Genomic DNA, 27812 nt, shown 5'->3' with positions numbered 1-27812 from the left:
CAACTAAGGGTCAACTTCCACTGTGGTTAAAGTTAAAATTATCTTCTCTATACTCTTCTTCTGAAAGGATCCATTGTAGAGATTCTTTACTCAACTTTATTCTACATCAAGACTAAAATGAAGAAAACAGAATTAGGGTCTTAATATTCAGAATGCTTTTAACTGGTGACAAGAAGGAAGAAGCCTATAGTTAAATATCCCAGAAATTTATTTGATGTTTGCTTGAATACATTTTATATAGAAAGATTGGGACTGTTTGCCGTGGGTGCCCCTGGTGAATCTCATAGAGGCACTGAACTACAAAGGGGTGTCAATCTGGAGCCATCAGAAATGGAAACCACAAGTCCAATTTTAGGACTGTTTTTAGCTTAAAGATTTGTCTCTGGTGAAATTAGGCCACTCCCTTAAAAAAATGCTCAATGAGTTAGAGCCATTGTATGAAAACAGCTGATATTTAGGAGGGCATTTCATGTTCTGGTCTGTGAGAACATTTAAATACTTGGAAATAAAAAATATTCAGCTTTGAAGTTTTCAATACTGGAAAACTTTCAAGTCTAGGGTTCACAGCCAGGAAGGGCTGCTCTGTGTTCCTTCAACTGGACTCTGTTTCCCGCAAAGTTAATCTTCAGCCTTGGCTTCCATCTCCTCTGCATCATCATCTCCATCCACTTCTGCATTTTCTCTTTCAAGCCTCTCCAACTGTCTTGCAAGTTCAGTCTCATCTATATCTGTGACCACCTTGGGCTGTGGAAGCAGAGGTATAGTTTCAAAGTCATTAACTAGTATACAAATTCAATTTCAGAACCATCCAGTATTCTAATTTTAACTCAAAAAAAAAAAAACAAAACCACTAGTGTTCTAACAACTCTGTCATATCTGTTTACTTTGAGTGCTGACATACCACTAATAGATTCTATTAGATAAACAGAAATTTATGAGGACTAAAGTAGAAGGAAAAGATGTATTAAAACGGAAAACTTTCCTGTCATCTTTGTAAGCTAAAACTAAAAACATATGAAATAATCTCAGGGGCTATTATCTTTCAAGGTCACAAATAGAAGTTCTGTTAAAAATGCACCTTTGCCAGGTGCTGTGGCTCATGCCCATAATCCCAGCACTTTGGGAGGTAGAGGCAAGAGAACTGCCTGAGCCCAGGAGTTTGAGACCAGCCTGGGCAACATGGTGATTTACTGTCTCCACAATAAATCAAAAGATTAGATGGACGTGGTGGCACCTGTAGTCTCAGCTACTTGGAAGGCTGAGGCTGAAAAATCCTACGAGCCCAGCAGGTCGAGGCGGCAGTAGCTGTGACTGTGCTACTGTACTCCAGCCTAGGCAACAGAAACTCTGGCTCAAAAATAAAAACAAACCAAAAAAATGCATCCTCTGGGCTCAGAATAAACGTACTACTACTTTCCACAGAAGGAATCATTATATATGAATATGGAGATTAGGCTTCCTTCTTGTTGAGATAAGGAAAAGATAGGAGACTATTCTTGAGATAAAACTGTAAGCATCTTACATTCAAATTCTGATAGTAATAAACTTCTCATTTTATTGTCTACTTACCACCTCCCCCCCAAGGAAATCACCCCCTCCCCCGAAGATCTCAGTGACCACAGGCCTGAATGACCATCACACAATATGACATTCCAAGTGCTGACAATTATTTACCTATCAAAAACTCCTTTTAGGGGCCATCCCACTTGACAATGATTATTTTATGCTTAGCAGAGTGGTATCTTAAATGAATCTGATGTTTTTAAGAAGGCAGTGATCAGATATTTTACTTAGAATACACATCATGGCTGGGTGCAGTAGCTCAAGCCTATAATCCCAGCACTTTGGGAGGCTACGGTGAGAGAACTGCCTGAGCCCATGGGTTTGAGACCAGCCTGGGCAACTTGGCGAGACCTCACTCTACAATAAATTTAAAAATTAGCTGGGTGTGGTAGTGTGTGCCTATAGTTCCAGCTATGGGGAAGGATTGCCTGAGCCCAGCAGGTCAAGGTTGTAGTGGCCATGCGTGTGCCACTGCATTCCAGCTTGGGCGACAGAGTGAGACCAACTCAAAAAAGAAAGAATGCAAATCATTTAGATGCTTTAAGCATCTTAAAAACTTAAGAACACAATAAAAATAAAGTTATTGTTCTCACCTCCATCTGAACATTGAACACACCCCTCTTTTCCTCAATCTTTTCTTTGATAACAGCCATAGCTTGATTGAGGACAGAAAGGCCTTCTGTTCTCTCCAGAGTTGTTGTTGTCATCACATATCGAGGAGGAGCTATTAGATTAATCTAAAAGAGAAAGACAAAAATTCAATTATGAACGTACCTACAGAACATATACCTATTTAGATGTATGAGATTTAATTAATCTGCTATATTAACATCGTCCAGCCCAGGTGCAGTGGCTCAAACCTGTAATCCTAGTACTTTGGGAGGCAGAGGTGAGAGGATTGTTTGAGCTCAGGGGTTTGAGACCAGCCTGAGCAACATGGTGAGACCTCGTCTCTACAATAAATCAAAAAATCAGCCAGGCGTGGCAGTGCATGCCTACGATACCAGCTACTTAGAAGGTTGAGGCAGAAGGATCACCTGAGCCCAGCAGGTTGAGGCTGCGGTAGCTGTGAGTGTGCCACTGCCCTCCAGCCTGGGCAACAGAGTGAGACTCCAATTCTAAATAAAAAGATTAGCTGAGTGTGGTGGTGTGCTCCTGTAGTTCAGATACTTGGAAGGCTGAGGCAGAAGGATCACCTAAGTCCCGCAGGTCAAGGCTGCAGTGGCCATGAGCATGCTGCTGTACTCCAGCCTGGGCAACAACAGAGTGAGACTCCAACTTGAAAAACAATAAAATGAAATAAAACAAATCATCCTAGCCTGGGCAACAGAGTGAGACTCCAACTCTAAGTAAATAAATAATAAAACCAAATTATCCCAAAATTTAACTCCCAATTTTATAGGTCAGCAATTTGGGATTGTCTGTTAATGTAGTAAAAATTGACAAACTGATCTAATTCAGCAGTATATAAATAGTCTAATGTCTAAGTATGAAGAATTATGACTTCTGGGTTCTTTGGTGGCTAAAGTAACTACAGTCATCAACAGCATAAAGGATAATCTGTCTCTAGACTAAACTGACGGAAGAAATTCTTCTAAGAGATTCTGAATAACAGCTATCTGGTTTATCGTTAATGAAAGATTCAGATCAAACCTCATACAATTTGTATATGTATGTGTGTAGATATATGTGTGTAGGTGCTATGAGCATTTTGGGCACAGCAACCCTTCACTGTAAAGGAGGTTCAGCATTGCTGGCTCTCTTGCAATAGGAATTCCTACCCTCTGCGACAGTAGCAGTAGAAACCAAAAGAATGTCTAAACATAAATTGTAAACATCCCCTAGAAATATCACCAAGAATCACTGCTCAATTTTAAGAACAGAAAACACTTTTGTTATGAAATTTGAACATAAAAAAACAAACAAAAAAAGCTAGGTGTGGTGGCTCACACCTGTAATCCCAGTACTTTGGGAGGCAGAGGCAAGAGGACTGCCTGAGTCCATGGGTTCGAAACCAGTTGGGCAACACGGCAAGATCTTGTCTCTATGATAAATCAAAAAATTAGCTGGGTGTGGTGGCACGTGCCTGTAGTTTCAGCTACTTGGAAGACTGAAGAGGAAGGATTGTCTGAGCCCAGCAGGTTGAGGCTGCGGCAATAGACTGAGACTCCTACTCAAAAACAAACAAACAAATATACATACAAAGATCAAAGATCTAACTTGGTTTAGGTGGATATTTAAGAAGGGAGGAAGAAAACTGACCACTCACCTTGATGGGCATGGTTTCCGTAGAACAATTCAAACCTGCTCTCAGAGCTTCTTTTACAGCATCGATGCCTTCATAACCATAACAAGCCACTTCAATATCTATAACCATAAAAATTAAAAAGTGGATACCAAAAAATGCAAGAAAACTTAAAAGTTTAAAAGAAAAAATTTAAATACTTATGAACATTTTGATTAGTCTTTCAATTAGAAATTAATCCCAAATATTAACTTTCATAATTAAAAATATGTGAATATGCAGTAAAATGGTATCCTTTCATCCACATCAAGCCACCTGCAAGTGAAACTATAAAAGAGAAATTCAGCAAACACTGTAAATGCCACTTATGCTTGGGTTAAGATCCTGAATCAACTGCAGTATCTTATTTGTAAAATAGAAATTACGGAGGAGTATGGTGAAGACTGAATGAAAAAGCTGCAACCTGTCCAGAACAGTTAAGAAATTGCATACCCAGTAATTCTACTTTTAGGAATTTGTCTTGAAGAACACTTGTGTAAAGGGATAAGCATGTATAAGGATGCTAATTTGCAGCTTTTTTTAAATTGTGAAAAACTAGCACAACCTAAAAATTTGTTAAGAGGGGACTGGTTTACGTTAAGCCTTATCTGTTCTGCGGACTATTATTCGGCCAGAAAGAAGAATGAGAAAGATTCCTATGTTCTGCATGGAAGGGTACCCACGACACACTAAGTGAAAAAAGCTAGCTAGTCGGAAAAAATTCTACACAGTATGATCCCATCTCTGTAAAAATAAAACATAAAAAAATTATATTATATGTGAATGTAAACAATATGTGTAAAGGAAAAATGTCTGAAATAAAATATTCCAAATTATTAGAAGTGGCTGATCCAGAGGCATGAGAGGATACTGCTGTCCTGTTATAATATTTTAAAGTATGCACTAAAACAAAGCAATCAAATCCCCTTTTTTTAAAAAAAGGACTAACTTAAGGTTAGTTGAACTCACATGACTGTTTCCACAACTGTCAACATATACACATTTCATAATTCAGTAGAAGCAAAAATTCCAAAAGCTTTTTCTTGTTATGAAAAATACTTAGAAAAATTTACAGATATTTACATAGCAACATATTCTTTGATTTCATTATTTAGCAGCTTTTTTGATGCATGCAAATATCATAAAAATCATTAAAAAAAATCATTTACCTGCTCGAATTTTGACAGCCTGTGGAGTCAAGCGCCTATTAATATTGTTAATGAGTACTTCCCGTTCATCTTCATTCAAATCTAAGCTATCCAAAATAGATGGGTCTCTGGTTAAAAAAACACACAAAAAAACAAAAGGCCAAGTTTACATTACTGATAAATGTGAAACCAAACACCATGGAATAATGTACATAATACTAAAGCACAGGCTTCAATGTTGGGTAAGAGTTCAAATCAGCTTTGCACTTCAATAACTATGTGTCTTTGGGCCTTTCCAAAGCCAGGCTCTAAATATGTAAAATGTGGATGAAAACAGTGTATCCCACAGGATTGTGGTATCAAATGAGATAATGCACGTTAATCACTAAGCAAGCAATTTAAGGTCTCCTAACACACCTGACATTCCACTGTAATTAAGCACCTCCAATGTTATTAGCAGTCCCTGCCTCAGGGAGCTCATACACTAGCTTGACAAGAACAAACACATGGACAAATTTGTAAATTTACAAGTACATTCATGGGCATTAGGAGAGGAAGGCATTACTTCCAGCTAAAGGCGTCAGGAAGGACTTCACAGAGAAAGTAGGACTTCACATAGAAAGTAGCATTTCATCTGAACCTCCTAAGTGCCATAAGACAGGGACCAGGGTTTTAGTTACTGACATTTTGTTGAAAGAATGAACAAATGAAAATGTGAAATAATGATTAAAAGAATGGCAGCACTTCAAAAAGCAAAGGCAGAACTCTTTTAAGACAGTTATATGGCATGAGCAAGCATCAGGCTTCAAAAGCATGGCATTGGCCAGGTGTGGTGGCTCATGCCTGTAAAACCAGCATTTTCGGAGGCCAAGGCAGGAGGACTGTTTGAGCTTAGGAGTCTGAGACCAGCTTTGGCCATATAGTGGGGGAAAAAGAAATGTCACAAAATCAGTTGGGCATAGTGGCACATGCCTGTAGGACTAGTTACTTGGGAGGCTGAGGAAGAAGGCACACCTGAGCCCAGGAGGTTGAGCCACGATGGGGCTACTGCACTCCAACCTAGTCTCAGGTTCAAGAAAAAAAGCAGGGCATCTGGATAAGGAATGAAAGGCAAAAGAATATGAGTGGAGGGAACTTTTCTTCAGCTAATACAAAGTAACAAGAAGACAAACCAACAGAAATGCCTACAAAGCAAGAAGGTAGGCAAAATGAGATGAATACATGTTTGATGGAAGAAATACAGTTAATAAACATGAAAAGCTGTTAACCTCACCAACAGGACTATACAAATCAAAAGATACTACTGTATCTCCATCAGACTGGCAAAACAGAAAAAAATATGAGCTATATGTCAAATGGTGGTGAGGATGAAGGGAAATAGGAATACTCACACAAGTGCTAAAGGGAATATAAACTGTAGAATCAATTTGGAGAATAATTTGGTAAAACTAAGTCAGTTTATATATAATTTATATTTACTTATGTAAATAGTTTATATATATATAATTAATCCTATAACCCAATAATTCCACTTGTAGGTATATAGCTTAGAAATTCTCACACATGCACACACAGAGACATGTACATGGATATTCACCATAGCACTGTTTGAAAAATGGGACTTGCCTGAGCCCACGGGTTTGAGACCCGCCTGGGCAACTTGGCGAGACCTCATCTCTACAATAAATCAAAAAAAATTAGCCGGGTGTGGTAGCGCGTGCCTGTAGTTCCAGCTACTTGGAAGGCTGAAGCGGAAGGATCGCCAGAGCCCAGCAGGTCGAGGCTGCGGTGGCTGGGAGTGGCCACTGCACTCCAGTCTGGGCGACTGAGACTCCAACTCAAAGAAGAAAAAAAAAAGAAAAATGGGACAAATGGGATAATTATCTAAATCTCTTTTAACAGGGGAACAGATAAAGCATATTCTCAAAATGGAATACTATGTAGAAATTAAAATGACGGAAGTACACATCTATCAATTTGGAGAACTCCTGCTCAATAATAGCCTTGTATGTAAAAATGCAAGCTATAGAAAGATATGATAATAGATTAAATTTTAAATTAAAAAATTGATTTTACATGTACTTTATGGATACATATATAGTAAAATCATAAAGACATAATGAAAATGATACATACTAATAACTTTAGAATACTGGTTCCCAGATGAGTAAGGGGAATGGGTCTGGTGAGGTAAAATATTGTTTCCATCTATCTCAGAAATTTTATTTAATTATACTATTTGACTTATTGCCCTTAAAATTTAAAAAAAGATTGTATGTCTTAATTTACAATATAGAGCACATGAGGTAGAGTATTAGCATTAATGAAATGCACACAATTGCTACATGAGTGACGAAGCGAGAGAAGACAGCTAAGGGAAAGGGAATAATACATGCCAAGGCTCAGCAGTAACGATGGTGCCAGAGCTAGAAGCTAAAGAGGTAGGTCAAGGCCAGGTGATGACAGTAAGCCAAGTTAAGAAAGGTACTAACTGAGGCATGCAGGACAGAAATAGAAAGCAGCCATCATGGCCAATAGCACAAACTTTAGATGGAGCCAGAAGGTCTGGGTTTGAATACTGGTCTATGGTTTGCTAGCTGTGTGATCTTGAACAAATTATTTACTCTCTGCTTCAATTTCTTTCACCATGAGGATAATAATAGCATTTATATCATAGATAGTTGTAAGATTTATACAAATGTTAGCTATTATGATTATTCAGACCTTTTCTGCAAAGTGATACGCCAAAACAAAACAAAACAAAACAAAACAAAACAAAACAAAAGTCATATGAGAACCTCCATGAGAATCTGGGATTTGGAACCCAAGGTGAGTTAGCTAGCAGCAGGCTCTAAAACAGACCCAGATCCCACTTGGCCATTCTGAGGGCTGAAGGGACCATCATCTCTTGACAGCACCAATGTTGGGAAAATAACCTCTCAGCACTGTGATGAGGCTGAGCATGAGCAGGTAGGAAGGAGCAGGAGGTGAAGAGACAACAAGTGCAGAACTGAAGCAGTGTGGTTATTAAAAGAGATGACACAGTGTCTGCTCCAAGAGAAAGTAGAGGTGAGGTTGAGAAGTTTGTTTTTTTTTTTTAGTATAAATGGAATAAACTGGAGCATGTTTTAATGCTGACGAAGCAAAACAAGTAAAAGGAACAGCGAAGACCCAAGAGAGGGAGTAACTGATGGAAGGAGATCCCTGAGCAGCCACTGGGCACAGGTGCTAAGATTAGTTGAGGGCAGGGAGAACAAATTCCATGTGATGGTAGCACAGGAAGAAATGACAGATGGGATGGGGACAAGTTTGCTGAGATAGTGGAAAAGTAGTTCTTGTGCAATGGCTTCTATTTTCTTTGTAAAACAGGTAAATGAGCACACCAGGTGAGAGGGAGGAAAATTGGGTAGAGTGGTTTTCTAAGGAAGAGCATGGAAAAGCTCTAAAATAGCCACTATGGAAATGGGAGGTAAAACTGACCAGGAGCAGAGAATGAGGCAGTAGTGAAGGTCCAGCTGAGGTTGGACACCATGAATATACAGTGGCACCAACCTGCAAGACTGTGATTTTTCCTAGCAGCACCCAGCAGTCTACAGAGTGGAGAAGGCAGGAACATCGATCCAAGGCTGGATGTAACAGAAGGAAAAACAGAGCAAAAGCTCATGATTTTGGCAAGAAAGCTGTTGAAATGATGGCTCATGATGTATCTATGCTGGATAAGAAAGAGAAGGCAGAAAAGCGTGAAAAAAGAGGGAGAAAAGGGGTTTGGAATCAGAGCCTAATATGTAAGAATTATGACACAGAGTAGGACTAACTGTGTGGGAGCTGGAAGGATAAGAGGCTTGGGCAAAAGAACAGAAAGTGTGATTAAAAGGTTTTAGTGGCAGAGCGAATCCTGGTGATAATAAGGCCCAGGTTGAGGTCATATGAACAATTGGCTAAATTGGTGTGGACTGAAAGTCAAAGGACCTGAGGTAAGGAAAACAAGAGATTACAGTTTTAGATGAGACATCCACATTGGCCCTGAAGTCACCTAGGACAGTAATAAAACTAGGAAAGGAGAATGTGTAAGGGAGTAGTATGAGATGAAACCATGTTTTATAAATTTACATTAACTATAGTATATAAAAGTACACAGATTTGTTCATACAGGATTGGCCCGCACCATGGCCTTTTACACTGAAATATTTTAAACTAAATTTGGCAAGGATTTAATACACAGATATTGTGCCATTAAATGTCACATTAACAGTTGTGTGCTAGAACTAGAAGTGGAGTCAAGAAGGTATTCTTACGAGACTGCATGCTTGAAGGCATCATAGGCACCATATCCAGGTCTCTTGTACTTGTCATCAAAGACCCAGGCAGTCCTCTGGAATAGGCTCTCCAGTTGTTCGTCCTTGGTGTATTCTAACACCTCAGCAACATGACGAAGAATGCTGTAAACCTAGAAACAAAATAAAGAGCTCAAAAATGGAAAGATAAGAAATCTAAAATATATATAATTTTACATTTTAGTAGACTGCATTTTTTTTTTTGTCAGAGTCTCACTTTGTAACCCAGGTTAGAGTGCAGTAGCATGCTGCTCAGTCACTGCAGCCTTGACCTCCTACATTCAGGCAATCTTTCCACCTCAGTCTTCCAAGTAGCTGGAACTCTAGGTGTGGGCCACCACGCCTGGCTCATTTTTTAATTTATTGTAGAGACAAGGTCTCACCATGCTGCCCAGGCTTGTCTTGCTCAGGCAATCCTCTAGCCTCCGCCTCCCAGAGTACTGAGATTATAGGCGTGAATCACTGCGCCCAGTGTGGAAATACTCTTTTCCACAAAATAATTAATGTAAGAGGGTATAACAAGTAGAGAGAGTAATATTTTAGAGTCCAAAGACCTGGAACAAGTCTTGACAATGGAACAGTTATAATCTCTGAATCTGTTTCCTCAACTGGAAGAAGGAGATATTAGTATCTTTCTTTCTTGGGCTCTTGCACAGGTCATAAATATAAAAACACACTATAAATGGAAAACTATTATACAAATAAGTTATCATTACTTCATATGAGGACAGAAGATTGAGATTTTAACTTTAATATTTCTTTTTATATTATCATTTAACAATTATCCATCAATCTTACACACCTGCCAAACTTTTTCTAACATTCTAAAAATAACAGTTTAGAGAAGAGTTAAGGTATAAAAAAAGTTTTCCTATTAGTTACACATGAAAATTGAGTGAAGGTACTAACATTGAATAATTTCCATTTTATCATCTTATTACTCTGATAAAATCTATACTCATTCTAACAATATCCTAGGACCAAAAATACAGAATTCTCCTAGAGCAGTGTTTCTTTTTTTTGAGTTGGAGTCTCACTCTGTCGCCCAGGCTGGAATGCAGTGGCACATTCACGGCCACCACAGCCTCGATCTACTGGACTCAGGTAATCTTTCCGCCTCAGGGCTTCCAAGTAGCTGGAACAAGAGGCGAGCACCACCACACACCGCTAATGTTTTTGATTTACTGTTGAGACGAGGTCCTCGCCAAGTTACCCAGGCTGGTCTCAAACACCTGAGTTCAGGCAATTCTCTTGCCTCTACCTCCCAAAGTGCTGGGATTAAAGGCATGAACCACTGCACCTGACTATAGTGTTTCTTAAACTTGGTGAGACCTGAGAGTTTGCATTTAAAAAAAAAATCAGAGTCTCACTCTGTCGCCTAGGATGAAGTGCAGTGACACGCTCACAGCCACAATAGCCTTGTCCTGCTAGGCTCAGACGATCCTTCTGCTCAGCCTTCCAAGTAGCTGGAATTACAGGCATGAGCCACCATTCCTGGCTCATTTTTCTTTTTTTATTGTAGAGACAAGGTCTTACCAAGTTGCCTAGGCTCCTCTTGCTTCTGCCTCCCAAAGTGTTGGGATTATAGACATGAGCCACTGTGGCCAGCAAGGGTATCCAATTCTATATTAAGCAGTCAGTGATTGATGTCAATGCTATTGGTCCAGAGACTACATTCTGAGTGGTAAGGTACATTAAAAAGTGATTTCACTGAAAGTGATCTCAAATGCATAAACCATATTGTATAATTGTAAACACATGAGTAAAACAAAGGACACGATTTGAGTAATGGGCTGATGGCTTTTGGACCTTTATTTTCTCTTTTACTGGGATTAAGCAAGATTTAAAAAAATCTCTTCATTCAAACTTTTTTTTTTTTCTTCATTGTATCTTGAAGACAGAAACACAGGGCAGAAGAGAACAGATTCCAGAGAAGGGCAAAAAATCCCAGACAACAATGGAAATAGTGCCATTAAGACCTGAGGATGCAGGCAGTGAAGGATAATCTAAAAAGGACCTAAGAATAGATAAATATACACAGAAGAAATACAAAGAAATGAAACGACCTTCCTTGCTATACTAATGCTTACTGTGGAAGGTAAGTAGGAAAATAACAGCAAAAAAGTAAGAAAAGTAAAACAAAATAATCCTAACACATTTGGGAGTGGGGGGAGGGTACTAGTAACAGGCTCCCATCGTGCTTTCCAGGATTCAGACATTTTACAAACTCTTGCTCATTCTCAACATATGACAGCTGGTTGGCCCTGTTACCCTTATCCCAGAACTGGATTCAAAGAACTATGCATTATGAGACATCCCAATTAGAAATAAGCTGAAGTCATCCACAGTTACTTTAACCTAAGAATGGCTTCAAAACACTAATTTCTAATACTGTTTAGAGAATATAAGATCATAAGCAATACTTTAAGGCAGAAGAACGAGATGAAAAACACTGTAGTTGCACTCTTTTGAAATTAAGATTTCAAATTATTTTTCTATGTAACACATAATTGGGAATAGAAATACAGAGTTACAAAACATGTGGGTTTTGTTTTTCATTTTTCTGCCAGGAAGAACACATACTGATTATTTGTTAAACACAGAATGGACTAATTTGACTTAAAGATCAACTTACAGTTTTGGATTTTGTGAATTTGTCTTCACATTTGATTGCTTCCTCTGGAGAAACTCTTCTTTTTGATAAATCAATATATCCTTTGTAAGAAAATTTTGAAAAAAATATTATCTCTGCCCAATTGTCACTGTACCGCAGTTAACAAATTTTCATAACCAAATTAAGTATTTGATTGGCATACATATAATTATTTTCTACTAAAATATCAATAAAATGTGGCAAAGTACAGGCTGAATATCGTCTAAAATGTTTGGGACCAAGTGTTTCAGGTTTCAGATTTTGGAATATTTACATAGTATTTACCAGTGGAGAATCCCTAATCTGAAAATTTGAAATGCTTCCAGTGAGCATTTCATTTGAGAGTTATGTTGGTGCTAAAAATTTCAGATTTTGGAGCATTTTGGATTTTGGGATTAGGAATACTCAACCTGTATGAGACAAGAGACTTTATTTGTTTTCAGAAATAAATTACTATCAGATAACTGTACATTCTCTACTACCTTAGTGGAAGAACTAATAATTTTCAGTTATGCAAAAGAAAGCTAGTCAAATGCTTGTTTTCCATACTTCTTCCCTCCCTATGTGTCTACAAAATAGAAATTCACTCCAATCTTGATTTAGTTTAAGAGGCTATCCTCAACAGACAACACATACACACACAAATGGAACAAACTAAAACTACTTGTATAGAATGATGCCCACATCCAAGTAACTATGCTAGATTGTTTTACTTAGGCATCTCATTGAAGTCTCACAACAATCCTTCATGGCAGATTATCATCCTCTTTCCCACAGACCTCCTCCCTCTTTTTTTAAATCTGAAGAAACTAAAAACCCAAGAAAGGTTAAGTAACTTGTCAAGGTCAAATAGCTAGAAAATGATTGAACCCCACAAACCTGTGCCTGGTCAGAACTTCTAGTACAATGTTGAATAACAGTGGTGAGTGTAAATGGCCTTCTCTTATTCCCAATATTGGAGGAAAGTATGTTTGTAGCTTTTTCCTAGATACTTTTAATCTGATTAAGGAATTCCCTTCTAGTTCTAGGTTGCTGACTTTTTATTATAAATGAGTGTTGAATTTTGTCAAATGTTTTACATCGATTACAATTTCCTTCTATATTCTATTGATATACTGATTTTATTTCAGATTCTAAACATTCTTTTTCATTAAAAAAGGTATGACTTGCACACAGTAAAATTCACTACTTTTAGTGTATAGTTTTATGAGGTTTTTCTTTAAGATTGGAAAATACAGTTTATTTAGACAGTAAATTGGAGAGAGAGAAAGAAGAGAGACTGATTAATTCACCTCCCCAAGGCAGGTGAGGAGGCCAAGGCTAGGAAACATGGCAGCCATAGCTGAAAGAGTCATATGGACATATAAGAGCTTAACAAAGCAATGACAATAAAGTCAATCAGAGAGAGAGAGAGAGCAATTGATTCACCTCCCCAAGGTGGGAGAGAGGGCCAAAGCTAAGAAAACATGGCAGCCACAGCTCAAAGAATATATTATCTGACTAGTGCTTAACAAAACAATGGCCAGTTCTATAAGTTTTAACAACATAATACAGTCAAGTTACTACCACCAAGATATACCACCACCTTCAAGCCACTATAAACTGGGTACAAGTTTCTTAGTGTACATGAATTTTCATCTCACTTGGGCAAATATCTAGAAATAGGACTGCTGGGTTGTATAGTATGCTTAATTTTTAACTGCTAAACTGTTTCCCAAAGCGGATGTGCCATTTTGCATTCTCATGAGCAATGTGGAACAGCTCTAACTGTTTCACGTCTCTCAATTCATTTTTTGAAAGTTAAGCTGTTGGTTGTGAAGTGGCATCTCATTGGGATTAGGAATACTCAACCTAAAAAGATTTAACTTACTTTTTCCTAATGATTAATGATGTTCAACGATCTTTTCATGTGCATATTTGCCATCCATTTATCTTCTTTATTAAAGTGTCTATTAAAACTTCAGCTCCTGTTTAATACGGTGTTTTAGATTTTTTTAAGTTGTCAAAGTTGTAAAGATATTCTGATATGCTATTTTATTCTCTTAACAATGTCTTTCAAATAGTCTAAGGTTCTTAATTTTGATAAAGTCCAACTGACAGTTTTTCTTTTCATGGATTATATGCTCTTGGTGCTGTATCTAAGAAATCTTTGCCTAACACAAAGTCAAAAAGATTTACTTTATTTTCTTCTAGAGGTTTTACAATTTTAGATTTTACATTTAGGTCTATCATTCATTTCATGTTAATTCTTGTATGAAATGAAATGTATGACTTAAGGTGCTTTTTTTTTTTTTTTTTTGAGTTGGATCTCACTTTTAATGTATATGGATATCCAGCTGTCCTGGCATCATTTGTTACAAGTACAATTCTTTCTCCATTCTGTTGCCTTTGTATCTTTTAATTAATTGACTATTTAAGAGAGAGCATACACGAAGTTTTGACTGTTAAACCAAACTGGCATTCTATACACTCCACTTGGTTGTACTTTATTGACCTTTCTATACATTGCTGGATTTGATAAGCATATATTTTTATTATCAATTTTTGCATCTATGCTCATCACAGATTTGGTCACCAATTTGCCTTTTCAAAAAGTCTTTGTCAGGTTTTCTTATCAGAGTTATGATGCCTCATAAATTAGTCATACATTGCATAACAATGTTTTGGTCAACGATGGACCAGATGTACAACACTGGTCCCATAAAGATTATAATACCATACCTTGTTTATGTTTAGATATGCTTGGACACACAAATGTCATTGTGTTACAACTAATCAAGTAACATCCTGTAAAAGTTAGTAGCCTAAGCCGGGCTCGGTGGCTCAGCCTGTAATCCCGCACCTTTGGGAGGCTGAGGTGAGTGGATTGCCTGAGCCCGCAGGTTCGAGACCCGCCTAGGCAGCGAGACCTCATCTCTACAATAAATCAAAAAATCAGCCGGGCGTGGTAGCGCATGCCTGTAATTCCGGCTACTTGGAAGGCCGAGGCGAAAGGATCGCCGGAGCCCAGCAGGTCGAGGCTGCGGTGGCTGGGAATGGCCACTGCACTCCAGTCTAGGCGACAGGGTGAGACTCCAACTCAAAAAAAAAAAAAAAAAGTTAGTAGCCTAGTAATCACAGGCTATACCATATAGCCTACAAGTGTAGTAGGCTATACTATCAAGGCTTCTCTAAATATACTCTATGATGTTTGCACCACAATGATACATTTCTCAGAACATATCCCTGTCATTAAGCACTACATGACACTGTATTTGGGAGGTGTTTCCACCTCAACTTTCTGAAATTTTTTATGACTCATTATTTCTGCCTTAAATGTTTGATATAATTCATCAATGAAACCATCTGGGCCTAGAGTTTTCTTGATGGAAAGGTTTTTGGCTATAAGGTCAACTTCTCTAAGATACAGGACATTCAAATTTCCCATTTCATCTTGCGTTAATTTTGGTAAGTTAATATTTTCAAGGAATTTGCTTATTTCACCTAATTTGTTTGGATGCTTGACATGAGGCTGGTAATATTCCCTTTTCAGCCTTTGAATGTCTGTAGTATTTGCAGCGATAGTTCCTTTTTTATACCAGAGATTGATAATTTGTGTTCTCTCTTCATCAATCTAGCTAAAGGTCTATTAATTTTATTCTTTAAAAAAAACCTCAATGTTTAACTTTGTTACTGTTCTTTCCTTGTTTTTGATTTTTCTACTTTACTGATTTATTCTCTTATCTTTATTTTTTTTCCTACTTACTTTGGGTTTACCTTACTCTTCTTAAAATTAATCTTAAAATAAAAGCCTAGATACATGTTTTAGAACTTCAGTCTTTTCTAAAATAAGTGATTAAAGCTATAAATTTCTCCCAAGGCCTTCTTTAATACATGGGTTATTTGGAAGAACTTGTTTAACTATGTAAATATTTGAGATTTTTTTTCTCCCAAGGTATAATGATACCAATCTCAACTTACTTCAAATGTGATCAGAGAACATACACTGTATTCCAATGCTTTTAAATTATTCAGTTATATTATGGCATAATTTATTGTCTGTCTTGGTGATTATGTATACTTGAAAATAAAGCATCTTCTGCCTTTTCTGGGTATTGTGTTCTAAGTATCACTCAGGTCAAGGTCAAGGTCTTTTTTTAAATGTAGAGATAAGGTCCTGCTCTGTCACCTAGGTTGGAGTGCGGTGGTGCGATTCTGGCTCAACCTCCTGGACTTAAGTTATCCTCCTGCCCTAGCCTCTCGAGTAGCTGAGACCACAGGTGTGTGCCACTACACTTGGCTATTTTCAAAAAATTTTTTTGTAGAGTCTGTCTTGCTATGTTGCCCAGGCTGGTCTCTAACTCCTGGCCTCAAGCAATTGTCCCACTGCAGGCTCCTGAGCAGCTGAGATTATAGGCACAAACCATGATGTCCAGCTTATCTTTGTATTTTTAAATAGTTATTCTAGGAATTACAATATACATCCTTACGTTTTTAGTTAGTATTGTTCTACTGCATATAAATGTAAGAATCATATAGATATATTTACCCCACACTTCCTAGCCTTTGTGATTCCACTGTCAAACGTTTTGAGTGCTTTAAACAGTGTTCTGCTCTCTTAGATTCTTTACTTTTCCATTTGGCAATTGGCCATCACAGAGTCAATTGTATTAGCTATATTTTATTTTATTGTCATTAACTAAAATTTTTCTTATTTTTTGTATTCTTGAGGCTATGACATTTCTGGCCATGCTAACGAGAAGACTGACCTTCCTGGAGAAGGGATTAGCTTAGGAGCATGCCTTTCATATGCAAACTAGCCCACAAACTCAAATCACTATCCACACCAAATCACTATTTCCCCTACTATAAATCAACCCCAGGGTAGGTATCAAATAACTAGGGAGTACCGTTATGTACCAAGGCCAGCCAAAGTCATTCAAACTAGCCAATCCTAAATTGTTCACACTGCTCTGCATTGTTTTTCAGGCAGAAACTCCAATAAGAGCTCTGGCCTAGTCTTTTCCTTAGTTCCTTGTGACTCCTGGCTAAAACTGATGCTTCTTCATGTGGGCCTGTATGGTATGTCATGCCTCCTTCTCTCAGGAAAACATATGTAGTAAGTTTCTCTCAATGGCATTGGCCTTTCCATGCTATCAGTTACCTCCAGAGATTATAATCCAGAGATTACAGTACAGTAGGGTACAAATGAGACTAACAGTTAAACATATTTTAAAGAAACTAAGAGGGGAAAAATAGCTTTTTCTACATTTATCTACACATTTTCCATTTCAGGTTATTCCATCTCTTCAGCCTAAAGGTCCTCCTTCACTGTTTCTTATAATGCAGGTCTATTTGGCAACAAATTCTTTTAGTTTGTATTTGCCTGAAAATGTCTTCATAGTAATCTTCACTGTTGAATATTACTTTTAGATACACAATTCTGGTTTGACAGTTTTTTTCTTTCTGTGCTTAAGATGTCATTCAATGCTCTGGTCTCCATTATTTCCAGTAAGAACATCATAATAATTTGTATCACTGCTTCCATGTAGTTAATATGTTGTTTTCCTCTGGCTTTCAAAATTTTCTCTCTCATCTTTTTTTCTTCAGTAGTTTGATGTGCCTAGATATGATCTTAATGGCAATTATCCTGCTTAAGAGTTGTGAAGTTTCTTCAATTTGTAAATTTGTTTCTCTCAACAAGTAAGAAACTTTTAGCCATTATTTCTTCAAATAATTTTCTACTTTCTCTCCTCCTTTTTGAACAGAACTTTAGACCCTAGATAGGTTGCTGAGACTCTATCCATATTTTTTTTAGTATTTTCTGTTCTTCACATTAATTTCAATGAGCTATCTTCAAGGTTCACTGAGCCCTCTCTCATTATCAATCTTTTATTAGACCATCCAGTTAAATTTTCAAATATAACACTTTTCACTTCTAGAATTTACATTTAGTCATGCACTACATAATGATTTTTAGTCAATAACAAACTGCATGTACGATGGCAGTCCTATAAAATTACAGTGGAGCTGAAAAATTCCTACTGTCTAGTAACATCACAGTTTATTTTTTATAAATTTAGTGTCACCTAATGTAAAGTGTTTCACTGACTCATCCATAGCAATTTCCAGTCCTTTAGGCTCCATTCACAGTTAGTGTCCTATATAGTTGTACCGTTTTTTTGTTTTTTTTTTGAGTTGGAGTCTCACTCGGTCGCCCAGACTAGAGTGCAGTGGCCGCTCCCGGCCACCGCAGCCTCGACCTGCTGGGCTCCGGCGATCCTTCTGCCTCAGTCTTCTGAGTAGCCGGAATTACAGGCATGCACTACCATGCCTGGCTGATTTTTTGATTTATTGTAGAGATGAGGTCTCACTGCCCAGGTGGGTCTCGAACCCGCGGGCTCAGGCAATCCACTCACCTCAGCTTCCCAAAGGCGCAGGATTACAGGCTGAGCTACCGAGCCCGGCATTTGTACCGTTTTTATCTTTTATTTATTTTTAATACATTTTTTGTAGAGACAGGGTCTTGCCAGGTTGTCCAAACTAGTTTCAATTTCCTGGCCTTAAACAACCCTCCTGCTTGGCCTCCCCAAGTGCTGGGATTATAGGTATGAGCCACTGTGCCTAGTCACATTCTTTGTTTTATACTGTATTTTTACTGTACCCTTTCTATGTTTAGATACACAAATAGAAACTGTGTCAACTGCCTATAGTATTCACTACAGTAACATGTTGTACAGGTTTGCTGCCTCAGATTAATAGGTGTATCATATAGCTTAGGTGTATAATAGGCTGTACCATCTAGATTTGTGTAACTACACTCTCTGACATTCACATGACAAAATCGCCTTAAGATGCATTTCTTAGAACATATCCCTTCATTAAGTGACACTTGACTCTAGTTCTTTGAGAGTTTCTAATTTCTCTGAGATTTCATTTGTTCATTCCTTACAAGCATGTTTTCCTAATGTGCTTGAGTAGTTATTTCTGCTTTAAAATCCTTGTCTGCTAACTCTAACATTTGGATCATCTCTCAGTCATTCACCATTGGCTGCCTTCTCTTCGGTATGGGACATATTTTCTTGTTTCTTTGTATGTTTAGTAATTTTATATTGTATCCTGGACTCTGTAAATGAAGAGTGGCAGAGACTCTAGATTCCCATATGTTCAACTTAACAAAGTGATTTTTTTTTTTTTTTTTGCTTTGTTTTAGTATGCAGTTAGCTTGTCTGAACTTAAAAACTATAAGCTCTGTCTCTCCAGATAGGAAACAACTGAAATCTGTATAGAGTTTTAGCCTTTTGGGCTTCTTGGAGTTCACCTAGTTATCAGTAGTTTCAGAGTCAGCTGGAGATTTGGACAGAATTTATATCTAGACTTAGGGGCTCTTCTTTTGTGTCTCTTTCCTTTTTTTAAGTCCCATCTCTACCACCATCACTTTCTATCTACTGTGGTTGTTTAAAATTCTAGTCTTTAGTTCTTAAGTCAGTAGGATTGAAGGTTTTCCACTAGAACCTTAGCTGCCTGAAGCTGTCTTCAGCATGCACTTAAGCAAAAAAAAAAAAAAAAAAAAAAGGTATAAAACAGAAAACATACCCAGTATAGTTCCTTTCTTTTAAGTGACAGCTAACATTCAGCTTTTGGCCTGCTTTTGGTTGTTCCTCCTTGTCTTTAAGTTGTTTTTCTTTTTTAAACATTTGTACAAATTTTATAGCTGTTAGGAAGTTTGTCCAGCAGAACCTAATCCTCTAGTCAAAAATGGATGACCTCTATAGGCTCTTTTGCACTTTTCATGTTTTCTTATTCTACCCTGGGGATCGCCCTATACTAGAGGGAGGCTGAGGTGAGTGAATTGCCTGAGCCCTCGGGTTCAAGACCCGCCTGGGCAACTTGGTGAGACCTCATCTCTACAACAAATCAAAAAATTAGCCAGGTGGGATTGCCTGTAGTTCCAGCTACTGGGAAGGCTGAGGCAGAAGGATCGCCGGAGCAGGTCGAGGCTGCAGTGGCCGGGAGCAGCCATTGCACTCTAGTCTGGGTGACAGAGTGAGACTCCCACTCAAAAAAAAGAGGAAATTCAGCCCTTATTCTGTATAAAACTGCATTGTATGGATTTGTTATGATTTAATAGGTTCCCGTTTTGATCACTTCCTGGTTTTAATTAACAGTGTATAAATGCTGCTACAAAAACATTCCCACATGTATCTATTAGTTATGCAGGCATACTTTTCATTTTGTTTTTCTGATTACAACTAAAAACTTTTGACTCCTTCTTGTGTGTGAGTGTGTGTGTGTGTGTGTGTATTTTTAATCTTAGATTCAGGGGCACACACATATATTTGTTATATCGACATATTGTGTAGTGGTCGGGATAGGGTTTCAGGTGGCTCATTCCCTAGATACTGAACAGTGTGCCCTGAAGGCAGTTTCTGAACCCTAGTCTCCTCTCCCTCTCCCCATTTTTAGTGTCCCCAGTATCTATTATTTCCATCTTTGGACCATTTAGCTCCCACATATGAGTGAGTACTTGCAGTGTTTGGTTTTCTGCTTCTGAGTCAGTTTTCTTAGGATGATGATCTACAGCTTCATGTTGCTACAAAGGACATGATTTTATTCTTTTTTATAGCTGTGTAGTATTCCATGGTGTATATATGCCACATTTTCATTATCTACTGACCAGTTAATAGACATTTAGGTTGATTTGTGCTGCGATGAATATGTGGGTGAAGGTGTCTTTGTTGTAATATGACCTCTCTTAGGGTAAATACCTAGTAATGGGATTGCTGGATCAAATGATAGATCTACTTTTTTCTTTGAGCAATGTCCATACCACTTTCCATAGAGGTTTTACCAATTTACATCTCCACCAACAGTATACAAGTGTCCCTTTTCTCCACACCCACGCCAGCATCTATTGTTTTCTGATTTTTTAATAATGGCCATTCTGACCAGTGTGAGGTGGTATCTCATTGTGTTTTTAATTTGCATTTCCCTGATGCTGAGGAATGTTGAGCATTTTTTCATGTTCATTAGCCATTTGTGTGTGTTTTTTTTTGAGTCAGAGTCTCACTCTGTTGCCCAGGTTGGAGTGCAGTGGCATGCTCATGGCTACCACAGTCTCAACCTGCTGAGTTCAGGCAATCCTTCCACCTCAGCCTTCCAACTAGCTGGAACTACAGGCATGCACTACCACGCCCAGCTAATTTTTTTGATTTATTGTAGAGATGAGGTCTTGCCATGTTGCCCTGGTTTGTCTTGAGCCCATGGGTTCAGGCAGTCCTCTCACCTCAGTCTCCCAAAGTGCTGGTATTACAAGCGTGAGCCACCGCAGCTGGTCATTGTTGGCATTTGTATATCTTCTTTTGAGAGATGTCTGTTCATGTCATTTGTTCTCTTTTTAGGGTTATTTGCTTTTTTCTTTCTGATTTGTTTGAGTTCTTTGTAGATTTTGGATATTAGTCTTTTGTCAGATGCATAGTTTGAGAATATATTTTCCCATTCTGTAGACTGCCTATTTCTCTATTGATTATATCTTTTGCTGTGCAGAGTTTTTTAGTTTAATTAAGTACATTTATTTTTGTTTTAGTTGAATTTGCCTTTGGGGTTTTAGTCATAAATTCTTTGCCTAGGCAATGTCCATGAGAGTTTTTCCTAGGTTTTCTTTTATGATTTTTATGGTTTCAGGTCTGACATTTAAATCTTTAATCCATCTTGAGTTAATTTTTGTATATGGGGAGAGATGGGGATCAAGTTTCATTTTTCTGCAGGTAGCGATCCAATGTTCCCAGCACTTGTGTATGTGTGTGTATTCTTTTCTTTTGTATATATTTTATATAACAGAAAAGTAAAGGATAAGACACTATTCTAGGTACTACTAGGGTAGTGATGTGAAGACTTATACAAGCTAAAGGAATAGTCTCAATCTTAAAGTAATTTAATAATTTTGGGAAGGCTGTGAGTCATATTAAAACATTTAGAACAATCAATGTGCTGAATGATAACAAAAGACATCCTCAAAGTGTATCATCTAAGACTATAATCAGAAAAAAATCTAAAATGCCAGTATATATAAAATTAACCACAGAAGTGAGAAAATATCAGTAAACTACATGGTTGAGGAAATTCAGGTAATTGACTGAGTCTAATCAAGTGACTGATACGCAGTTTTTCAAGCATGATGGTAAATAATGACCTAAAACTAACACCTAATAAATTATAGTAAGACAGCTGAAACCAAAACCGACTTAATGGAACTGCACACTGTGTTTAAAAGAAAAAGTATTCACCTGGGGCCTAGAAAAAGGCAACCAATAAGTAAAAACTGAATATCCATCTAACAATATGTGAAAGGTACGAAGGATCTGAGGGACACAAACATTCTCATTACTAGAGAAATATAAAATACTGGATTTCAGGTGTTTACATGCACACATAGTATACTGCTTTCTCAAAGCTCATATAAAAGATTCCTAAAACTTATCTGCCTCACTTCCATGCTCACTCAATAAACTCATTACTGATTTAGCTTTAACTCAACAAAAGCCTTCCAATACATTCAGGCCTAACAAAGTAGATGACGCACTAGTACTCTGCTTTACTTATATATTTTGAGCTTGCTTACCATGAGTCAATTACCAAGATCCTGATAAACACTGGAAATAAAATTCAGGTTATTTAACCCAAAAAAACCCTGCGATGTACTTATTAACTACTAACTTAAGAGATCCTGCTTTGTGATGACTATCTAGCATTGTCATCTTTTCTTTCTTTTTTTTTAGATTAGAAAATATAGTTTATTTTAAAAGCATATAAGACAGAAAAAGAGGTAGGGAGGGGGCCGAGGAGCACATAGCCTCACTATAGCTAGCAAGGCCTGGCATGCTTTTCTAACAACTTTGGGTATTAAGAGTATAAAAAAGTATTAAAAGAGTTTACAAAAAATATATTTTTAAATAAACGATTTAAAATGTGAAATTTATTTTAGATATTTTTCTCACTTACCTTTTTCTTTGTCCACCCTAATGACAACCACACATTCATTCCTGCCAATTCGGATGAGTTTGTTTATAGAACGAATACGCCTTCTAGACAATTCACTAAGAAGAATCATGCCTTCAATGTTGTTGTATTCCAGTAAGCTGACATAAGCCCCCATTTCAGCAATGGATCTTACATTCACCATCACTACATCTTCTACCTCAGGAAATTTGTGTTGATAGAATCTACAACTTAGACCCGGCATTCTGCAATTTAAACAAAAGAATCAAATAAGCATTCGGTTAAGATCAAAATAAACATCAATTGTCCACATCTTGGCAATAAACATAGTTACTGGCCTTCTCATCTCTTTAAACTTCTTAAATAGTACCAGAAAACAGACAGAGGCTCAGAAACCAAGCTTTAACTTTTATTTTGCTTCACATTTTTGTAAGGCTTGAGTGATTCTCTGCCACCACTTTTAGAGAAATCATAAATAATAATGACTATCTATAAAGTACTCTGAGGCATAAGGATTAAAGGAATAACTCAAGAGTAAAATACTACTTTAATACTGCCAATTTAAGGATTATCAAATGATGGGAAGCATCACTGCTATTATATCCTATCAGCAAAACTAAAGCTACTCTTTCTCCAAATCAGCTAAGACTATACATGCTATCACCTACTATATAAACAGAAAACTTTTTTAGCTACCCAAACCCTAACCAATATACCAAATCACAAATCTTATCATTTATTATAGCCAAAATTACAGTATATGTCAAGACAAAAACTAAGCTAAATGCCTCCTCCTCTCTTAATTTTTTTTCTTTTAAGAGAAACTTAAATATTCCTTTTGTTGTTTAATCAGTATACCTCATCTTGAGAATAGCTTTATAAGTCTCCATTACTACAAAGTTCAAGTTTCTTTTAACCTCCAATCACTAATGATATTTAAAATTATTCCCCTTGATCCACCCAACCTACTTTCAACACCACTCCTTTTTATGACCCATAAACCTGAAATCATAATATGGGGGAGAACTATACTTTAAAAAGGAAGTTCCCAATCATGGCTGATGATTTTCATATAACTTTAATCTATTAACTGTTGTCAGAGCTCAAAAGATGGGCAGTAACAGAACATAAAGGCCTAAGAAAAATTTGTGAAAATTCATTTTAATAACTTATTAACTGGCACCTCTATGCATCTTCCTAGTGGCTTTCTACAGACTCACATATCTTTCCACTATCTATAGGATCCTTTATGATCTGGCCACCCTCCACCTCCTTGCAGTACCCCTTTCTCCTCAGTTCTTCCCATTTTACAGATAGAGAAACTGAAACATAGGTTAGATTACTTGTTCTTTCACATACTGCTGTCAAACAGTAAGAGTCAGGATTTGAACCTGTGAAGTTTGGATTCAGAGTCTGTGCTTTTACTGATCAGACTATATTTTCTCTCAATGATATTCATAAATGTATCACAATTAGAAACACCTTACTTAACAAAAAGCAACACTGACATACATATTTAGTGCTGGAGCATATACCACCAATTAGTGCAAACTATTAGTACTTATCTGTCCCATTTAACAACAAAAATCAGCATATTAATGACAGTGGCAGAGACGCATTTTCTTGTAGTCTGACAAAACAGAGATTTAGCAGATAGAGAAGTAGACATTCAATGGCCAGAATTATCCATCAAGAAACAGCTGAGCTGGTAGTTTTGTTTTTAAACAGGGCTTTGGGGATAGGGGGGAGGAGCAGTGGGGAGCAGCAGGGGAACTTTTGTTGAAGATCAGCATGTGAAGTTCCAAATCTGAAAGCTAAAAAAAGTTTCAAGCTAGGTATCAAAATAAATGATGTCATGGAAAGGTGTGGAACAGCAAGGCTTAATTCGATAGTTAGAGAACACAGGCAATGGTACAAAAGAGTTCTAAAGGGATATAAATATGAATACTACTTCTTTAGGAGGCACAAGTCTCTTTGCAATATAAACGGTAGTAAAGAAATACTGTAGATGGTATGTTATTCACAGTAAAGACAGCAAGTAGTACAAAAAGAATCCATATCACAAAGAACCTGCATATTGGTTGATAGATTCTGAACATATTGCCTTATGAAATGCTAATAACTTAAAAAAAAAGTTGTCTTTTTTTTTTACTTTTTAAAAAATCATCCAGGAATACAGAAGCCACACTAGGTACTTACTCAGTTCTATCATTTTCAAGGCATTCTGGCTTATTTTAGTAGCCCTCAACAAGTGTCAAGTCAGGCAAGCAAACAGCGAATTTTGGGACCAGCCCTAGATCAGAGTTCTAGTCCTGGTTCTACTTACTTGCTTGGGAAAGGTAATCCCCCTCCCCCCTTTTTTTTTTGAGTTGGAGTCTCACTCTGTCGCCCAGACTGGAGTACAGTGGCCACTCCCGGCCACTGCAGCCTCGACCTGCTGGGCTCCGGCGATCCTTCCGCCTCAGCCTTCCGAGGAGCCGGAATTACAGGCGCGTGCTACCACGCCCGGCTAATTTTATTTTACTGTAGAGATGAGGTCTTGCTGCCCAGGTGGGTCTCGAACCCGTGGGCACAGGCAATCCATTCACCTCAGCCTCCCAAAGGTGCGGGATTACAGGCTGAGCCACCGAGCCTGGCGGTAATCCCTTTTGAACTGGTTTCTCATCGGTGTCATGTACCTCACAGGCTTGTTAGGAGTATCAAATGAAATATATATAAAAACATTTTGAAAAATGTAAAGTCTTATATAAACATAAAATATTAAAAGACAAAGGAGGTATTTTTCTATTTTATAATTTAATTGTTAAACAATTTTTGTGGCAGTATCTACTACATACTAAGCACTACTGATATAAGAAACACTCTTACCTAAGGAATGATGTACAGAGTGGGAAACAAACCAGTAAGCAAATTACAATACTAGGTATTATGAAAGAAGCACAGTCAAGAAATCAATTAACAGGAATCCAAGAAACAGGAATATTACATTACTCCCTCAAGGACAAATACTTAATAAGTACTAGAGCAGGAGCTAAACCCAAATCTTCTGACATTAAATCAGGGAGTCTTTTAAGTCAGAGTCTTGATATTACAACTCACTACAATACAGTATGTGTTCTGATGAAAAAAATACCATCAACTTTCAAAATGTATTAACCAAACTCCAGGCTAATTTCAAATACCCTGCAGGTATTGGACAATAATAGGAAGGACTTCTTAAAACAGCGTCTGGTCAAACTACACAAGTGCTTTTCCAAAGTGCATTATGTGATGGGGACAACTTGTGATCATTTAGCTTCTATTTAAACACTAGGAATGATCTCTGAATGCTAATTCTTGGTATAGAAGTGCTACATAACTAACAATTTTATTTCATTATAGTTGAAATAAATATCACCAAACCTCTACAAACATTACTGTGCATCAGATAACCACATCCTTTGAGAATCATTAACTGTCATCTGGCATCATTTGAACTGAGAATAGACAGCAAAGTTCTATATAAGTAATTCCCAAAGTGTTGACACAGAGTTAGAAGTTTTTCCTTCAACAACAACTCAATTGGAAGAAAATCAAGACTTCTCTGCTACACGTTTTCTCTAAGAAACCATGCTTGTTTAATGAAAATTAAGCTGCCTAAGTTTGGGGGATAAAGGGACCTCAGAATGAATGCATTTAAACCTAAAATAGTCTCTTATCTTAAACTTTTAATTACGCTTGACAGTAAGACCACAGTTCTACTGTCATTGTCGCCAAAACACAAGCCGATACTAACAGTAATAAACGCAACAGTATGATTTAGTTTCAATTCAAGGGTGACTCATTCTACAGAAATGCACAACTAGAGCGATCAGGTAATCTGAGGTTCAACTCTCAGATGACTGAATTATTCTCGGACCCAGCTCTTTTCAACACGGTGGCCCACCCCACAGGTTTCTTTAAGAGTCAGGTTTGGTCTCCCCTGAGAAGCAGGGGACAGTTTTGGTAGTACTGTTGGGGCGAAAGAAAAAAAAAATTAGGTGACATCCTCAGGCCTGCAAAAACCAAAGTGGCCCGCGTGCTGGGCCGGGGGTGAGGGCTGGGTGCTCCGGTGCTCCCCCCGAGGCCGCCCCACCATCAGACACGCTCATTTGAAGAACACCGAAGAGACTATACAATCCACCCGGCCCACGTTCCTTCACGAGATTCCGCTGCTCGGACGACGATGCCTCTGGAACACAGGATGACCGACCCGGAGCGGGCGAGGAGGCCCACGACAGCGCGGGTGGCGACGGCGGTGTCCAGCCACTTCCCGCGCAGGGACAGGAAAGGAAGGAGGTGTTAGCCCGGGGCCTACCCTCCCTCCAACACCCGTGTCACTGGACACAAACCAAAGGGAGTTCTTTGGGAAACCGAGCTGTGGGATTAGTCACCTGAGGTATGTGTGTGAATCCCGCCCTGGGGTCCTACGCCGCGCTCTGGAAGCCGAGAGATCAAGACTGGATACACCCGCAACAGCCGCGGATCCTCCTCAGCGTGCGCTTCGCTCAGCCACACCGCGCATGCGCAACCACCTCGCATCGCGCAGGCGCAGACAGAATAGAGATCCTTCGTCATCATTAACCATAGAGTCTGGGTCCTCCGAGAACTAGAAAGAATGTAGATCATAGGAAGACCCGAAAAGTACGGTTTGTCGCTATCTTTAGCTTATCTTTAGTTGGCTAACTAATTTTCAAGGCGCCAAGAAGAGATAGGACTCTGATTTGTTGTCCCTGAAGAATGAATCCGCACTCAAAGTTTTTGTCAACCAGGAGATGGCGCTGCGACCAACGATGACAAGCGGAGGAGGGGAAGGAGCGTACCCTTCTCTCCTA

General features: G+C 38.1%; 1 protein-coding gene across 2 annotated transcripts; it reads right to left on the bottom strand.

The window, feature by feature from the left end:
* Nucleotides 1-190: 190 nt before the first annotated feature.
* On the bottom strand, nucleotides 191-27812 carry EIF2S1 (eukaryotic translation initiation factor 2 subunit alpha). 2 transcript variants are annotated; one of them, XM_008071912.2, is made up of 8 exons: nucleotides 27372-27812; nucleotides 22963-23204; nucleotides 11965-12044; nucleotides 9291-9442; nucleotides 5017-5123; nucleotides 3833-3930; nucleotides 2157-2300; nucleotides 191-744 (listed from the first exon to the last, which is right to left on the bottom strand). In XM_008071912.2, the coding sequence occupies exons 2-8, from the start codon at nucleotides 23201-23203 to the stop codon at nucleotides 619-621; spliced, it is 948 nt and encodes a 315-aa protein (XP_008070103.1). In that variant the 5' UTR covers nucleotide 23204; nucleotides 27372-27812; the 3' UTR covers nucleotides 191-618. The 2 variants fall into 2 exon arrangements, with proteins under 2 accessions (XP_008070103.1, XP_021574855.1); XM_021719180.1 differs by lacking the exon at nucleotides 27372-27812 and having other exon boundaries at nucleotides 22963-23207.

This window comes from Carlito syrichta, unplaced genomic scaffold (genome assembly GCF_000164805.1).
Source record: "Carlito syrichta isolate Samal-C Ts95f unplaced genomic scaffold, Tarsius_syrichta-2.0.1 Scaffold113598, whole genome shotgun sequence".
NCBI classification, from domain to species: Eukaryota; Metazoa; Chordata; class Mammalia; order Primates; family Tarsiidae; genus Carlito; species Carlito syrichta.
Note: the sequence above shows the minus strand (reverse complement) of the source record. Positions and strands in the feature narration are given on the sequence as shown.

Bases quoted from the DNA above. Each gene is read 5' to 3' on its own strand.
- EIF2S1 (XM_008071912.2), bottom strand. From the start codon at position 23,203: ATGCCGGGTCTAAGTTGTAGATTCTATCAACACAAATTTCCTGAGGTA. The intron at 9,443-11,964 runs GTAAGTTGATCT...TTTTGTTTCTAG, and splicing joins AATTCACAAAATCCAAAACT to GTTTACAGCATTCTTCGTCA. The intron at 3,931-5,016 runs GTAAATGATTTT...TTATGGTTATAG, and splicing joins GGCTGTCAAAATTCGAGCAG to ATATTGAAGTGGCTTGTTAT.